General features: G+C 42.0%; 1 protein-coding gene and 1 non-coding gene across 6 annotated transcripts in view; both read right to left on the bottom strand.

Annotated features, from left to right (window-relative positions):
• Positions 1-18601, bottom strand: part of abr (ABR activator of RhoGEF and GTPase) — a 151936-nt gene that overhangs the window by 5829 nt on the left and 127506 nt on the right. For 4 of the 5 annotated variants that reach the window (XM_030068686.1, XM_030068687.1, XM_030068688.1 and 1 more), the window contains 2 exons: positions 1307-1366; positions 228-337 (listed from right to left, as the gene is read on the bottom strand). In XM_030068686.1, coding sequence (XP_029924546.1) covers positions 228-337; positions 1307-1366 — 170 coding nt within the window. Of the gene's footprint in view, positions 1-227; positions 338-1306; positions 1367-13228; positions 13865-18601 lie in introns of those variants that run through there. The other variant, XM_030068690.1, reaches the window with a different exon arrangement.
• On the bottom strand, positions 5936-6008 carry trnav-aac (transfer RNA valine (anticodon AAC)). The gene has a single exon. It is a non-coding gene; the product is annotated as a tRNA-Val (tRNA).

Genomic DNA, 18601 nt, shown 5'->3' with positions numbered 1-18601 from the left:
GCTAAATGCCACTTTCAGGAAGTGACCCATTTCAAACTTTCCCGGATTTCCCTTAACTTCCTTAGATGTTTCAACACACGTCCAATCTTTTTCTGAAATACAAAATCAAAATTCCACAGTATTCCAGAAATGTCATGACCAGTGGAAACCCTGTTCAAACATGTAATGATCCAGGCTTTTCCCACCCTGCCCTTCTTTCATGGGGGACGTGAGCGTCATGGACTTACTTCGTCACCACATTGATTTTGACTCCAAACACCCCGCTCTGTTTTTTTGACGGCGTTCTCTTCAAGCTGAGGTCACGACTCGTAAACTTCATGGAGAATTCCACTTTGATCTGATGATAAACACACAAACACACACTACAGTAAATTGCAGTGCTTTAAAAATCCAGCACGATAAAAAAAGAGCTCGTCTAGGACTGAACTTAGAGTATCAATTGGCTTTTGTTTATGTAGGGATGTCTTTGGGATTTGAGATGTGTTGACGCTGAGACATCTTAAAACTGTAATTTTAGACATTTGGAGATTCAGTTCCCTGGTGATGGTGGTCGGCTGTCACTGTCACTGTCATCTGCAAAAGTGCCTCTGTTTACTCTTTAAATAGCACAATGGGTAATTTATTGCTGGCGTGACTGGAGGAATGGTTGCTACCGTGGGAACATTTCAGAATCATTAAATTTTCCTAATGTCTCTCGCCTCAGTCAACAAAGGGGATAAACTAAGGGGATAAATTATTACTAGTGCTGCTAAGTTATAGTCAGCCCCTGTAGTTGAGAAAACAGTTATAATTGACATTTGCTCAGCTCTGCAGTGGCGTGTATTTGCAACACCATGAAATTTCATAAAATTCAGAAGCAAAATGTACATAACGTAAACATTGGATATTGTAAACAGTGGACCAAAATAGACGACTACTTTAAATTCTATTTGATCGCAAAATTAAGAAGGGATCCTTTTCTATCAGAATCAAAAATGTATGTGTGCATAAAATTTGTGGACTGGGGCGTTAAAGCACTCAATTCTCAACACTTTGACTTGACTGCAGGAGTGTAAGGGGATACGGTGTTGTTAGATAGTAACTGCTATACAAAACAATGTGCAATCAGGAAAGTTGGCCAACCTAACTGTACATCACCTCGGCCAAACATAACACATCTCATCACAATATCCACACAATGAACATCGTAATCAAATGACAGTCACATTTCTGTTCGTGCAGATGAAACATGAGCATGGGCTTGTTTTGGTAACCACCAGATTCAGGCAGAAACCTTGACGGAGCTGAAGTTGCACGTGCATCTTACCCCATTCATCTCTATGACGTCCATGTGCCAGTTCTTGGACTGCACTGTCTGAGGATCCAGCTGAAGGACACAGGAGAGAGAGAGAGAGAGAGAGAGAGAGAGAGAGAGAGAGAGAGAGAGAGAGAGAGAGAGAGAGAGAGGAAGAAAAAACATTAGATGATAGGTTTTCGGAAACTCCATGACCTTATAAAGGCTCATTAATCTCTTTTACACAACAGGAGATTTGGCTTCAGGAGCACACAGAGTAAAAGTCAAACAGTCAAATAATAACATTACAGGCATCTTCATATGGACCACCACATAAACGTCACCTTCTCTGAGAGATAGTCTGGTGGAAAACAGCGCTGGAGGTTTGAATCTCTGATGCTCTAACAGTGCCGGGCCAACAGACCAGTTTTCCAACCAAAACCTTTCTAACATGGATAAGGCCAGGGTATATTTACTACGACTGAGAAAAAAAAAAAGAAGCCACCATTTTTCTGTTTATCTCCCTGGGGGAAATTCCCAGACAGGCCGCTCTATATATATAAAAATGAAAAAAAGTTATGGGAACCTCAAAATTGCCTTGTTTTTTGCTTCTTAATAAATTCCCACGAAGCCTGGGTGTCTCATGAAGAGAAATACATTGTGGCCCCCTACGAGGAAGTTTATGTCTGTGTGAGTCCATCTCTAATTGACAGAAATTATCTACATTAGAGCACACAAAAGCTCCTCTCTCACACATTATCAAATAGGCCTTTCACCCCACCAAAACTTAGGCGTCATGGCTGAAATGCACCTCTTCTCATTTTACTGAAGCATCACGTTAAGTGAGCAGAAAGTACATGAAGTAAGACAGATGTGTGCGCCATGCAGGAATGCTGCCTTAAAGCTCAGTTCAAGCCAATGGATGTTCAGCCCATTTTCCAGCTGTCCTTGGTCCCTTCCAAAAATTCCTTGATTTTTACAGGTTATTATCAGTGAGAAAAACAAGTTATCATGTGACCTGTCTCCCTCCCTTTAGATGCCATTCTTTTATATTCAATTCCAAATGACACCGAAAGCAAAATTTGTAGATGTTTCTCCAAAATGCCTGCTACACTTTGCCTAATAAAGCAAAAAAAAAAAGCAAAGAAAACATGTTCTGTGGATGTAAAGTAGCTCCTTCTCAACTAGATCTGAGCAGAACTTACTGTTTACATGTAGAAAGTTTTCAAAATGGATATAGGCAAACACCACAGCCGTGATTCTGAAAATAAAAGCTTACTCTCCAAACTCTAGTGTGACTAACTCCTTCAGTTTCAACTAAAACTCTAAGCATGATCTCTGCTTTTCATGCATTTTGATTAGATGGCAAGTCTTGCCTTAGACAGAACCTGCTGATCACAACGTCCTCTGTGGTTATGTCCCACCTCACGTCAAGCCTCTCAGCTGAGGAAGAGACATTTTCCGCCTCAAAGCAGTTCCTATGAGCTGAACTTGAATATGATGCTCAGTAAACAAGTTTTATTTTTTGACATACCGATGTACAAATCGGTTGGACCAAACAACTGCGACCATAACTGTTTCAAACTTGGAAAAGGAAACGTTAAAGGTCAAACATCTACAGAATCCCTCTAGCTACAGGTTACCGAATAAATACAGAAATTTAAAAAAGGAAGAGCTCTTGCTGGTTCTAGAAAATGAAGATGTCATTTTGTGACTAGGTGAAGCTGCTGTGCTATGTGCTCTTTCCAAAAGAAGGACGCCATGTATAGTTCCCACTTTTTCCCCTTGGCAGTCTCTTGGGGGTTCAACCTGGTCTGCACTTTGGCTCAGACACTTGATGTACTTCACATTCTTCAAAGTCTGGACCACATTTCCCATGACACCCTTAGTAAGGAGTCGTGAGACATGATGTATTAGATGCTGTTGAGTTTTATGCACCGTCTCCTGGAGTCTTTGCTTCACTCAGCTTGCTGTGTGAGGCAAACGGTGTGAAACCCCCAGCAGCTAATACCTTTTTTTACGGGCTGATTCAGCAGCAGACTGCATGTTGCAATTAACACTACATCGTACAGTCATTACTACCCTGCATAACAATTCTCTCACCTTAGAAGAAAATAATGTTGGTGGGTGAGCACAAGACCAGCACACGTCTCTTATTGTCAGCATTAGGCTGCAGCCATTAAAAGTTTTCAGTGAGCATATTCATTACCTCGTAAAAAGACCATTTGGCATCCGTTTCACGCACTCATATTATCATTAGAACTCATTTTCCCAGCAGGGTTTTGGGATTTAAGACTTGGGACGGATAATTATGGCAATGGGGTCTTTACACAGCCACTGCCAAGAAGTAAACTGGGCAAGAGTCCAGGTCATACGGATGACGTCTCTCGTAACACTTCAAAGTCGGCTCAGAGGGAAAAAACACTTTTCTCCCCACCTATTTCCTCTCTATTACCCTCTGCTAATTTCTCGCAAACCTGATTAAAAATGAATGGAGTCAAATAGGATTGTAAAAATAAAGAGGATCCTTACAGGCAGCGGTTACACTCACTGACCCCTTTAAAAACTGCATCTTCAACTGGATGCTTTTATTAAAAATAAACTTGGGCCGTTTCCCCTCTTTTCTTTCCTACCAAATGAGTTGGTTTAAAGAGACGACCACAAAATGCTTAGCTAAGCATGCATGGAGCAAACTCAAACTAAATGAGTTTGCTCAAAATATTTTTCTCTGAATCAGGAACAGAATAACATGAGATGGACTGCATAACAAGACTGACACAGAAGCACCGGTGTTGGAAATGAATTGTGACTTGGAGGATCTATCTAGCTGGCTGATCAAAACACCAATTTAACACCGATTTAACAACCACAAGGAGGAAATAAAGCGTTCCACTGAGCAAAGCTATTGTCCAATTCTGTACAGGGGAAGTATAAGGATAGGACAGGAAATTAAATTAACTGTTAAGGAAAATGAAGTCAAAAGACATATGAAACCTGGTCGACTTTCAGTGGCAGGGAAAAAAGGAACATGCTCTTTCCATTGTACCACCAGCCCTCTTCTGTATTAATCTAATAGAGGACATGTGGCACAGAGAAACCTGTTACTGCATGGTCAAAAAAAAAAGAAAAAATTAACCTCTAATAATATATTTTAAAAAATGAAATAGTTTTTATGGTCTGAAATTTAAATGTAGTGTATTTTAGGACTGTTTCCAGAATTTACGGACCCACAGACACCCTGCCAGCTTAGCAATAAAGCCTCCTTTGATATCCCTCCAAAGAGATCAAAAGTACAATGACCAATTTCCCTTTTTTAGAATACTTGATACAGATTATGTGCATGTGAGTGTCTGTATGTGTGTGCATGCTTGCACATCCAGGCGCAGATAAAAGGAAAAGAGAGTCGCGTGGTGTATCAGACGCAGCCTTGGGCTAATATGGTTTCGATTAGGAACACATCCATGGAAGTATATTAAACTCGATCACATCACTCCAATGTCAAAGCTCTCTTTGTTGGACCATAAAGGACTATCAAGCATATATGATTGAGGAGCGGCCAGAAAGGACCACAGCCCGAGGCAGAGCAGAGAAATACTTGAGATTTAGCGGACCATGCCATACACTGATCTGTATGCATACCAGCTGCTCGGGGGGCACACACTTTTAAGTTTTGTTCCTGTATATAATACAATTAGTAAGTGTGTGATGTGTGTTGGGAAGACCAGTACAATGCTCTGTTGTATGGGAACACATTGTTCTTTAAGCAGCTCCTGTCTTGAAACTCCAATTGTGAGCTATAGATAAAAGGCAGAAGGCAACAGGAGGCTGCCATGTGTTCCTAGACAATACTGGACACAGACTCTAAATAAAATATACTGTTTGACTTGCTGGCAGTAGTCAGCTTGGGGAAAATACACACCAGTGTGTGGGCAGTTATGACAACACCAAGAGTCTTAACTTCAAAAGATAAAGCAAACAGACATTGGCCTAGATGTAGACACACCCCTGTGCCCCTCCCTAGCTGAAGTCCAAGAGCAGGACAAAGTAGATAAGACAGGTGAACGCTGTTTTGTCACCACGTGGCTGCAATGCAGCATTCTCTCCCCTGACAGGCCACTTCTCTTTTTTAATCAAATGGCTACTAAAAGTGCTTTCCCTCTGTTCTGTTTTTCTATTTCATCTTTTTGCAACCCAGAGGTCAACCCAGGCTGAAGTGGAGGGTAAACATCAGGCCTACAAAGTGTATTTTCCAGATTAAAAAACAACAAACAAACAAAAACAAAAAAATGTTTTTTTTTGTTCCTACTAGAATCTTGACCCATATTGCAATCACAATATCTGTAAAATTAATTGAAATATGATTGTTTTTCTTTTCTTTACCATATTGTTCAGCTGAGTATGGCCCATGGACCATTATTACAAGTAATTACATGCAAATCATATAAAAGGGCTTTTAGGGAAAAAAAATGATGCTATTTTGAAAATATAGCTTATAGACAGAGGAGTGCTGGGTGTTTGGATTAAATAAATTGTACTCTAATAAAAATGCAGCACCTGTATTGTTGACACTCTAAACAGTGTCATGTTTCCAAGACTGCAACATATGGTCTTCTATTTCTTTAACTCTTTGAAAAAAATATGCTGTCAGCGACAAAAAGGAGCTGTTCCCGCCCGGTTTCGAACCGAGGACCTTTCGCGTGTTAGGCGAACGTGATAACCACTACACTACGGGAACTGGCTGAGAACCCTCCCCCGGTCTCTGCAAATATAATCCCCCTCACCAGCCCCCACCTCACTCTCTCCCTCCCCTGCCAGCAACATGTGAGCCCTGCCGCCTGCTACTCTTACACTGCCACTCTTCCTCGCTGAAGCCCATGAGACAGAGAGCAGCACGAGATTGGTGTAGTGGGACCCCAAGAGGTCTGGTACCCTCTGGCACTGTTTATATCACCATAAAACACACAGGAGGCTGCAGAGGGATTTACTCCAAGGAGCAGCTCAGCACATGCAGCACAATAGTAGTGTCAGGGGAATAACAAAAGCACATTTTTGATTTGGGAGAAAAAGAAGGGTGTGAATTCAGCACATGTATGGATAATCAACTGGGAATGCAAGAAGCATGAACGGAGACCCCAGACCAGCGACAGTCCAGAAAGACTGACAGTACTACATTACTGTATAGGCAAATTAGAAACATGCACATGACAACATATTGTGATGTTGTGGATTGTAAACCCCTATTCCCCAACTTCAACTACTGTGTGATACGGTAATCATTTCAATTTGTGTTCATAGTGCCATGGGTATTTTCTTGTGAAGATATTCACAATTGCATACTATGTTCAATATTTATTATTGTGCAGAGAACGTGACAAAGTGTACTTGAAGGGGCTGATGTATGATGTGTGTGAGCGTGCATGTGTGCATGTTAGTGAAAGTGTGTGTGTCTGCGGGGTGTGGGGGTGGGTCCCCTAGGTGGCAAGACCCATTCATCAGCATACATGAAGGTTTTCTTCAAAAGAAGCCTCTCCATGCTGACATGTGTGAGTTGAGTTGAGAAATGCCTATCTGCAATATGTGCACAAAACATGCTGAAGAAATGATTCCAGGATGTATTTATTTTGGGAATTTCTTTGTGATACGTCTACACACACAACTGGAAAAGATTTTCTAATCTAGACTGTAAATGTCTCTAATCTTTCATGTGGGTTAAACTCCTTTTTGGCCAAAAATGTTGAACATGTACAGCCGTAAGATACTCATATCATCTTTGGGTTGTGGTTATGGGTGACGAGTGGATCCTTTATTGCTCTCCTATTGGAATTTTATACACTAATATAAACTGAGAATTTCCTTTTTCAAATTACAAAGACTTTGCATAGATCTATGACAAACAAATCCAAATAAGGCTGTTCTAAAACAGCAGAAGATATTGTGTCCAATATAAAGTCAGCTGCATATAAAATAAAGTAGAAAGCCTTCTAATCCCCACACACTTCATTAGCCCACTGTTGCTTTGCTGGAGAGCTAATGCATTTTGGAGACAATATTCAAAACACAACTTGATCTTTTGATATGCTAAATTAATAAAAATTTTTTCCCGTTAATTTGTCCTTTGTGTTTCATCACATTTTTCCGTGGCTGTTCTCCTGCTGATTAAATATTCATTCAGCAACAGAAAGCTTTTTATTAGCTCTTTAATTAGAACGTAGCTCAAACTGCATGGCTCCTTGGTTTAAGTAGGATTACGGCACTATTCTGGGGACTGTTTGTACAAAGATTGAGGTTATCTTTTTTTTCAGCAAACACATCACGCTATACTGGTTTCTCAGAGTACAAGCAATAGAGCTATTTTTAGACGACGAGGCATATAGGCGTAATGTTAACATGTACATGGGTTACAGTGAGCCTTTTTACTGAACGGCTGTTGATGTCGCCAGAGCCATGTGAAGCCTTTGACTCAGTTGCCATGTTGCCTTCTCCCCTCCACGTTCTTGTTTGAGCCAATCAGCAAGCTTTTCAACCAGTGCAGGGTTGTGATTTGCAGAGCAGCATACGAGTGTAGCATGTCTGCAGGCATGTAGGCGCTTTTCTCTTATAGGGTCTATAAACTGCAATATATAGACATGTACTACAAGACTTATGCAACACGGCCCTGCCTGCAGCCAGCGTGAGTAAGAGCCCTGATGTACACAGAAGCATGAGCCACCCTCCCCTCACCAACAGGGAATAAGGGAACTATCCCTTTATCGCTCCAAATTTGAACTGAAAACGAGCATTGCCTCCATCCAGGAGAGCCTCATGGTGATTCCAACAAAGGAGAAAGGGCTGCCGCATTCATAAAAACAGTGATGTACAGAGAAAAATAAAACTGTAACCTCTAAGCCGGTGGTCACCATAAGGCAAAAATCACCAATATAAAGAAAAACCATAGCTATTTTCAGAAAAGCATCATGTTTTCTGGACATCTTTTTCCTTAGAAAACCCTAGCCTCCTGAGTTTTACACTACTCAGTTTGATGCTTATGAATTTATCTTATGTCAGCTACACAGGAGGATATAAACTCTTCCGCAAATGAAATGGTAGCAAAACCCATTTTAGATGTATACAATATACTCTCTACACAATCCATGGAAATAACTGGTGACTGTCAGTTCCAATTCAAGGCCTTGAGCTATTATGCAAAACCCTGAGATGAAGATGTATGCCTAACACCGCTGCTTCCCATGCATTCACAGGCAAACCTCCAAATTTCAGACTTAATCTAGTTCGTCAGTAAGAAAATCACATATGCTATCAAGAGACTGGGATATCAAAACAGCCGCATTTTTGTCCTTTGATGACCCTCATGTTTCTCTTGGAGAGAGTCGATGTTTTCACTGGGCTGCCTTGTGGGAACACTGTGCAGTTGCGGGCTAGCTAACTACCTCACTATCCAGGTCATTTGCAATCTTAAAGCACAAACAGCATGTTCCATTTGCTAGCCATTAGAGATCATCCCTGTGTGCGTTCACTCATCAGAGTCGACGAATGACCACCACTGATAACAGCAGAGGTGTGATGTTATGACGTCAGCATGATAATCAAGGTTCCCTAAAAACTCCAAGTCTTTTCCATGGCTTTTCCATTAACCAAGCTGAAATAAATCCATGACCTAAAAATGTTCCTCCTTCGTGGTTTGTGAGTGTTGTTTTTCAGCTCTAAAGCGGTCAACAGTCTGGTTTCCACAGCAGATGCACTAACTGCTGAGGAAAAACAGCTTGAAAAACATCTAGTGCAATGACTGTGTGGACCAAGAATCTGACATACATTCTGCTATATCCCAGTAAAGTTACCCAGATGTAAAATTCCCTGATATTTCCTGACTTTCCCAAGAGAAATTAACTAAATTCCCTAAATTACGCTCTCTCGATTACACCTTTCCAAAATCCATTTATTACAGCAATTCCTTGGCCCGTGTGAGCCCTGGATCTTTCGTTGTGCAGAAACAATTGTGCACCTTAACTACTTCCCTGTTATCACCTTAGCACAGACCAGTCAGGAGGCCTGTGATGAACATACCAGAGGCTGACATCTCACATTTGCTGGCTAATGAGATGATTAATGCCCTGTTCTTGCCCTGCTGAGATTAAAACCACCCTGCACACAGCCTGCTCTTCAGCCACAGGCGCAGGGGCTGGGCACATCCAAGGGAGGGTCATTTTGGGTATCAACCTGAGAATTCTTTACTGACCTGGCGGCCCCATCCTGGAGCTCATTAACCAATCACAGAGTCTGCGAGGGGAATGGATTGGGGCCAATAAAGGGCTATGCCCCCCGGCGGGGACAGGCAGAGATTTATGTGGCCTATAAAAAAGGCCATTAGGGGCCTGGCTGGCATTTTCAGCACACGGGAGGGATGAAGCCCTAATATCTCATCTGCACTAATCAACATTCTCAAACAGTACAGCAGAATTTTGTGTGTGGGCTAAAACGTGGCGGGGGTGAGAGGTGGGATGAGGGAGGAGGAGGCGGATGATAATGGTTGGATGAGATTCTCCTCCATGGCTTAGCTGGCAGGATAGCTCCATTGTTCTCGGCGCTAAGCTGGCTGAAGTTCCACAAAGACAGAAACCAAGCTGCTGAGCTGCAAACAGCTCACCAGCAATAAGCACGTGGCATCCAACAAATAGCCAAAACAGCGTCTACCACCAGCTAAGTGCTTGATCATCATTGTTCTTTGCTGGGATATAAAAATACATTATGTCTGGTTCTAGTCCAATTAGTGTTCCCAGCCAGCCCCTCCCCTCCCCCTCATCTCATCAAACACTGTCTTAATTAGAAGCTGCTCTAGGCTGAGGGAGAGCGGACAATTCCCCGGTGTACTTCCATACCCTCACACATCCTCTTACATCAAGATTCTTCCCTCAGACCCCTAAATAGCACACAAACAGAAACGGCAATATGCCCCACTTTCCCAGCCCCCCTCACAAATTCCTTAAAAATAACCCTTTGAAGTTGTCTTTCCCTTAACTGGGTATCTGCAGGCTTCAGAAACCCAAAACTGAGACACTTGAAGAACTTTTTATTGCTACCTGGAGTTGGGTTTAACTCCTCTAATTAAGAAGTACGTTAAACAACAAAACAAATCAACAAAATGTTTGCTAAAGAAGCTTACTTCCAATTAAACACGGCTAACTAAATTTGTGAAACTATAACTGGGTGCTACAAGAAAAAAAAAACCTGTCCATGTCTGTCTATTAAAGCATATGAAATGAAAAAGAATTATCTTCAGCAGACATCAAATCAGCATTGCCAAATGGGAACAATCAAGTCAATGGCAATATCTATTTTTTCTGTATCTGCATCAGAATGAAAATGAAAAATAAGCAATTTCATGGTGAAAAATCAGGCTCTAGCAATTGGATCCAAGCTTGATCTGGATAGTTTAAGACTTGTTCAAATGCTTAAAGAACTTGCAGATACCCTGCCATGTTATTGTTTTACATGACTGTGGTAGAGGATTCCACATTATAGCCGCTCCATGTTCAAACAGCATTAACCTTTCTCGCAGAAGCAGAAATGTAAACGGTCAGGAGCAAAGAATGGAGAATAGGGGCGAAAATGGTCGGTAACTGAGTCCACATACATTGCAACAGAAGTTTACTCATAAAACATGGCCATCAAAGCCTCATTCAAAATGGATGAATGGGTGAACGGCAACTACACAAGAGCAGTCTGAGTGTGAAGGCGAGCCACTGTAGGGAGATTTATATGCAGGATGAGAGCAAGTGAGTGCAATCGCATGTAACTAACTGCAAAGCTGACAACTTTGGGTAGAAATAAAATCCAAAGACCAGCAGACCGCAGCACTTGCAGCTTGTGGCAGCAGTCAGCAGCCAGTCATCGATGTCTAAACCAGAGAGGCATCCCTCTTGATCTTCAGTGTTAAGACATTGGGGTGCACTTGCATACACAGAGTGGTGGTGTGAATCAATATGGGACCAACTGTGCTCAATGCAGTAAAGCCTGGGCTTATTGCATGTAATCCCTGTTTCATCCCACTCAGACAAACCAGTGGTCAGCTCTCCCCAGGTCCTGCCCAGGAAAGCAAAGGTCAAGTCAACTTGGATACCGTGTCCTCTTACGGTTGTCCCTTAAATTGTTAAATATGCACATAAATAACAGCCCAAAGTGCTGGCTGTGCACTGACAAGATGGGGAGGGACTGCTGCATCCACACGGGCAAACATACGCAGGAGCAAAGAAACACATCCAGGGCTCTTATCCCTATACATTTGTCATAGTTTTGGATGTGTGTGTGCGCAAAGCTGCAAAGAACTGAACTCACGTGCCTGCACCCTTTCTTCCAAAGCTCCACACGGAAATAGCATCTGAAGAAAAAAGGAGCTCCCTTCATACAGTACGCCCACGCATGGCTCACAGTTTAGAACATGCAACTAATCTATGCCATACCATCAAACACCAGATCTGTGTGTGTGTGTGTGTGTGGTTGTCTGGATTCACTCAATCCAACCTGAAAGAGGCAACAAGCCCACTCATTTACGCAGCGTTTTAAGAAAGAGACAACAATTGCCCTTTCTGAATTAAACTCAGTCACAAAATAATACACAAAGTGAGCTCGGCAAACATAATTTGCCCAGCGTTGTTTTTGTTACACAGTAATTTTGTTCAAGAGGTCAGCAGAAGACTTAAGGAGGACAAGGAACCGGCAGCATGATGATTTCAAATTTATTAACTCCCCAAATCTATTTGCTTACGTTAATTTAGGCAGCCTTGCTCTCTATGCTGATTCAGAATAATTTAGGGTTTGGCGAGGTCACAGTTGAATATTCATACATATATAATAAATACATTCTCAGCAAAAAGGATGTCAGGAGAGCCTGCTTGCGATGCTTGTGCTCGATGAATATTTCAGGAGTTAATTTGAAATTAATAGAATTAATTAATAGAAAAAAACAATGCCTACACTTGTGGACAATGACAAGAAGGCACCAGTGCAGTTTTCAGCCAGAGCATGATGTTCCATCAAATGAACAGCAGGGGGTACTAATTTGGCTCTGAAGCATGCCTGACAACCAACCAAAAATTTGTTGGAAACACCATCATCACTTGCACTAATCCAAGGGAATAAGACTGGTAGATATGGAGGGAGGATGAGGACTGAAATAAGAACAGTGAGGAAACATTGTGAAAGTAGTAGGTTGTTTGGTGGTGGGGAAATGGTTGTTTTATATTCACTGAGCACATTCTTTTATTCATTGTGGCAATGATTTGTGAAGCAGCAGTGATTTTCACCTCTTGGTTATTGTATTCCACAGTTCAGCATCTACATATCTGGTATTTCGTCCTGAAATGCATAACATTTGTCACCACACATGGGCTATATCAGGACACACTGACCAGGAGGGCTGTACACTGGGATGTAGACTACAGATCAAACAGTATTCTGCATATAACAATGCAGGTAAACTGAATTTAGGTTACCTTTCACTACATCATGCAGAATACTGTTTGATCTTGATGACATAGACTCACAGTGAACACTGCATTAAAAAGCATTAAATTAAAGTAGTTTTTAGGGTCAATTAAGGAGAAAAAGAAGGCATGAATTAATGCGTTGCTGAAAATTTTGTTCATTTTTTGTTGGTTCCCACTGCAGGTAATATCTCACAGATTTTTTTTTTTTCATTTACCCACGCATCACTGACTGTGCTATGGTCAATAGATCCATCAGACAAGAACAATGCTGAAGTGTGCCTTGAAAGGAGACACCCGGGGAGAGAGCACAGCCAACATATGGAGAGGTAGAGACTGAACAGAAAAGAGACAGACAAAAACAGATGGCACTGACACAGCGACAAATAGAAGAGTCATCACAGAACAAATGCAAAGAGGACAGCGGATAAAAGAGGAGAGGAAACATAACGTGCATGTGTGTGTGTCAGGCAGAGACCTTTTGTCTGAGCAGCTTGCTGCGGACGCGGCCCCATAGCTTGGCCCCAGTGTTGGTGTGCCTCTTCAGCACAGGGGTCTGTGGCTGGCTGGCTAGATTGTGCTGGTTCTGGTCCACGCAGCAGTGTTGCTCCAGCCGCTCACACACCGAGTTCAAGTTTACATCCGACACTAGGATCTCCGTCATCCCAAATCCTCTCAACGCCCCCCTCCGCCAAGACGGTGGAGGAAGTATGTCGCTTACAATCAAGTGGGGGAAAGATGGATCCCCGCACAACCTCTTGCTCTAGCGAACGCAGCACCAGATGAAAGGTAACACTGTCCAAGATGTAACAGTCAGCCAAGCAGCAGATGATGGGATTTGTAGTGAAAAAAAAAAAGTCTACTGCAGTTGATGCTCAATAAGAAAATTCACTTAAAAAAAACACTGGAAGAATGAGCAAGAGACACATGAGGGGAATCTTTCAGCAAGATGGGAGAAGATGGGAAAGGGACCTTGCCATGGTTTCCTTGATAAGCCTGATAATAATTCCACGTTGGCTATTCGAGTTGTCGAGCGCATTCCACGGTCAGCTGCCAACATCTCCTCGCCTCGCAATCTGATTTCCACTACGGCACACACAGACACTGAGCGCTAGAGTGAGAGAGAGAGAGAGCAAGAGAAAGAGAGAGGGAGAGAGAGAGAGAGAGAGAGGGGAGGGGAGGGGGTGAACAGGGGGAGTGAATGAACTCCCCGTTGTCACCGGCCAGCTCTGCTTCTCCAGATGCTGATGGACACACCCCCGAAAAGGGAGGGAGGGAAGGAGAGGGTGCAATAGGCAATAAACAGAGCATACTAGTCAATGAGAAGCAGGGGAGAACAGAGAGAGAGAAAGAGTGAGTGTGTGTGGGAGAGAGAGAGAGCGAGAGAGAGCAGGAGAGAGAGAGAGAGAGAGAGAGAGAGCTGTGCCTTGACCCCCTGTCAACCTTTCCCATAGCTGCTCCCTACATTCAGGAAGTGAGTAAAAAGGAGAGAGAAAAAAGGAATGTGACGAGGGAGGAGAGGCAGAGAGTAAGGTGGAACTCTAAAAAGTGTGCATGCAGGTAATGAATGAGATTCACAGGCAGAGCCACAAAAAAGTAAAAGTGGATTGAATGTCAATGAAAAAAACAGGGGAAAGTTATCTGTGAAGAAATCTGGGGAGGCTTTAAATTCTTCTGCATTCTCTCATATCGTGACAAGAGCCATGCTTTTTTTCTTCTGTGCCTTCTCCTCCTACCTCCGCCTCCTCTGCTCCTCTCTCTCTCTCTCTCTCTCCCTCTCTTCCTCTCTCTCTCTCTCTCTCTCTCTCTCTCTCTCTCCCTGTGCCTGTTGCCATGCCTTTTTCTGCAGATGACTTATCCTCACCACTCTTTTACACTCCTCTGATTTTCACCATTCCCTTCCGATTTTAGAGGCACTACATCTTCAAGTACTCACTGTGTCTGCAAATGTGTGTGTGTGTGTGTGTGTGTGTGTGACAGTGTGCATCTTTCCACTACACTGCTTAACCCTTTCCACTGAGCTGTCTGGTGACATTGGAAAGTCATTCAAAGACACACACACACACACACACACACACACACACACACACACACACACACACACACACACACACACACACACACACACACACACACACACACACACACACACACAGGTACACGCCCTGTGAGACTTGAAGAGCAAATAACCATCTTTATTCAACAGGACAGCCGGAGCTGGCTGCTCTTAAAAGTCATATTTCTCTGTAGAATGGATCGATAGGGGCAGCAGAAGCTGCGTATGCCTGTCAAGTTCCATCTCCATCCACCGTGTCCCATCCCATTTATACTAGTGGAGACAAAAAAAATGTGCCGGGGAAAGGTTACAGACACAAGGCTGCATTTTAAAACCATCGACCAGTCAGTCAGACACGCCGTCTCCTGGGCTGAATGGTAGTTGTGATTCAGAGCCACCGTCTGCTGGCAGGTAGACTGATGCCCGCTGATTGTGCGGTGATTTTTGAAGGGATCAGGATAAGAGACAAGGATAGCACACACACATTACATAATCACCTTGATCTACTGATATGTCCGGATGCATCTGTTAAAACAGATTAGCAAGATGCAGAAATATCTGCTCAAGAAGAAAAAATAAAATCGGTCCTTTTCAATGTTTTCCACTGCTAGTGAAAGAAATGAAATTAACCCTTAAATTTCACTGCTTCAAAGTTAGAGACAACATTTCTCCATATTGTATGACAATACCGCATATATATTGTGTTGCTTCACTGAAACTACATCACACTGATATTGAGTGAAATATTCAAACCCAGTTCACTTTTTATGGCTGCATAACTGCATCAAACATAAACTATCTAGAGGTCTTGTGCCTTATTTTATATACATTTACCTCTTTTTCAGCAGGGCATATTTGGTATCTTTGGAAACCTTGGGATCTCTCCTAGAATTTAAAGTAAACTTCTGTGGGTTTAAAAGAGGCTTGGTTATACAGTAATGACAAACCAACCCAGGAGAGAGGTGGAGCTGATGAAGTTAAAATACCAATTTCTAATCAACAGTAATACTTACTTACTGAGGAAAGTTTTTACTTGACATTCTGGACATTGTTTTGACAATATGTTGATTTTGAATCGCCTTTAGGTGAAGTAATCACTTTCAGGGATATTTTAAATTTCTATATGTGGGGCTTACTGGTAAAATGCTATATACATGAGTGCTGAAAAGTTATCACAAGAAAAACAAAGTCATTTTGTCATTAAGAGACGCCTCAGACAGCGACAGCATGTGAGATTAGGTGCATTCCCTTGTGATAATAAAACAGTGACAACAGACAGGAAGACTAACTAGGACATTTTGTCTGTCTGACTTTCAGACCGATAACCGATAGTTGAGGGGTGGGCAGCGTGGAGAGCTAACCACTGCTGACGAAGCCACGGTGTATTCTTAACTTCCAGGGATCGTAAGCATGAACACACTGCATGCGTCACATCTTGGAAAGAATGTCTGGGAAGAGCTTGTTTTAGAAAAAAAAAAAAAAGAGGGAAAAAAAACACAGAGGGCCATGAAATATTTTGGGGTAAGATGAGAGTGGAGAATACAGAAATACACTGCTCTGCCGGACTATCTTTTCTAAACCACTGTGTTTGTTAACTGCTGTGTGTGTGTAGTTAATGCTTCTTTGTGTGATGTTTTGCTTGTATTCAACTTGTTGAAAACTTTAAAACTTTTTGAATTATTAAGCTTTATTTACACTTTTTCCCCTTAGGAAAGAATGGGACAGCTGCTCCAAACTTCAGCAATATTCAACGATTTGTTACTCTGTCATACTTTGAGCTAGAAACTTCATTCGAATTTTAAACTGTTCAGCTTGTGGCTTAGAAATTTTCAACTTTTCAACCTTCTCAGAGCTTTTACAACCTTTTTTTTTTTTATTGATAATTGTTTTCAGCGTCTTCCAGCTTGCCCACGCAGTTTCCCCAGAAACTGCACTTTTCTTGTTTCAATTATAAAATAACTAAAAATTATGATTTTGATGCCTGATGACTTGTTCATTTCTTCATCATTTATGAAGTAAAGATGTCAAACATCTGGAGGTAACAGCTTCAATAAAAATATTAAGATGCTAAAATGTGTGTACCGTCATCATTCATGTCATCATAAAATTAATAATTAGTCTGTTTGGCCGCTGGTCCGACTATGGAAGCAATCTGAAAACATCTATTTGGGTTATGCTGACTTCCTAACTTCATCTGAGCGTTTGTCACCTATTTTTGACACACACACAAAGGTAGTCCTGATCTTTTACACTGAACGTATTTCAAAATAGGAAGATGAATGCAGTGAAGGTGGGAAAATCCCTTCTCCTTCATATGAAGCCACGATCTCCCCAATGCATGTGTTAAGTTTGCTCAGATGTTGGCTCTCCCTTCAACGCTCAAAAAAGCCTGAAAGCCAAAAATACTGACAAAATACGCAAAACAAAACTGGTGGTCAGCGAATCCTGTTTCCATGCCTTTTCAGGGACAGTGCCATGTTTCTGTATTCACCCAGTGTATCGTTTCCTAATATTCTCTCTTCTGTGTCTCTTTATATTTATATTCCCATTCATATGTAAATCCCTCACTAGGATGGATCAAATTTAAGATAACATACACACCCCTCTATATATTTAAACACACACACACACACACACACACACACACAGAAGCATGACCCCCTCAGCATCGCAGCAGATCTCTGGCTTCAATAAGATCGGGTCAACTAGAGTCCAACATTTCACATCATATCACATCAGCGACATCCTACTGTATGCACACACACACACACACACTCCATCAGAGACAAATACACACGCATACATACTATAAATTCGTCCAGCCAATGTCTCATGCTCTCTAGTGTTTGCTCATGCTTTATTTATGGCGTTAAGGACATGCTTGCGTACACGTGGACATTTTCACCCAGAGTGCTGGAGGTTTACACAACACACACATGAAAACAGGCCCAGTGGTTATGAGCAGACTGCAAACACACAGCCACACTTGCCCAAGCCCTAATTTACTCCATACATGACATTTAAATACAACATAATGACAGGAGAGCGCTATACCAGGATAATATTTGTCTGTGTAGTGTTGGAACCAAAATATCTCAGCTCCCTGGTTTTTTCGGTTAGCTGGGTATTGCTGTGCGTCAGAAGAAAGAAACCTTGGCCCATTTTTTTCCAACAAGGCCCTCCCTCATAGATAAAAGTGATGAGATAAAGATAAATGAAAGTAACTGTGTGGGAGTGTGAGATATTGAGAGGGAGAAGAAGAACAGGATGAAAAATATTGAAATTGTGGGAATAATCGAGGGGTTCATCCTCTATCTCGGAGGTATCTTTGGTATTAAGTAGTGGTTGTTGTGTTTTGCACTTTGTCAGTTAACATTACTACCAATATGTTGTCTGTCATTTACGGTTAGGAAACACTGAGATTGCTACTGCAAACACAAAGTGCATCACTTCCTGTGTGCCAGACAAACAAATGTAAAAGCTTCACCAAGCAGGCTGAGTCATTATCATATCACATGAAATGGAAACCGACAGCAGCAAAATGGCCATTTATGTATAACAAAATATTGCAGGTCAGTACTTTATAGAAAAGACAAAACCGAATCATTAAACAACTAAAAGGTAAGAGAACAGATGGCGAAGCCCTGAGTGCCTATGCTCTGACATCAGGACCAGTCCTTTCTCTTAATTATAGATGGGCTGGGTGGCACAGCCCCTCATAAAGCTGCTCCATATGACCAGACAGGAGCGGGCAGGGGGGAAGGGAGTGTTGGACTATATTCTGGTTTCCACTCA

Source organism: Myripristis murdjan, chromosome 14 (assembly GCF_902150065.1).
Source record: "Myripristis murdjan chromosome 14, fMyrMur1.1, whole genome shotgun sequence".
NCBI lineage: Eukaryota > Metazoa > Chordata > Actinopteri > Holocentriformes > Holocentridae > Myripristis > Myripristis murdjan.
Note: the sequence above shows the minus strand (reverse complement) of the source record. Positions and strands in the feature narration are given on the sequence as shown.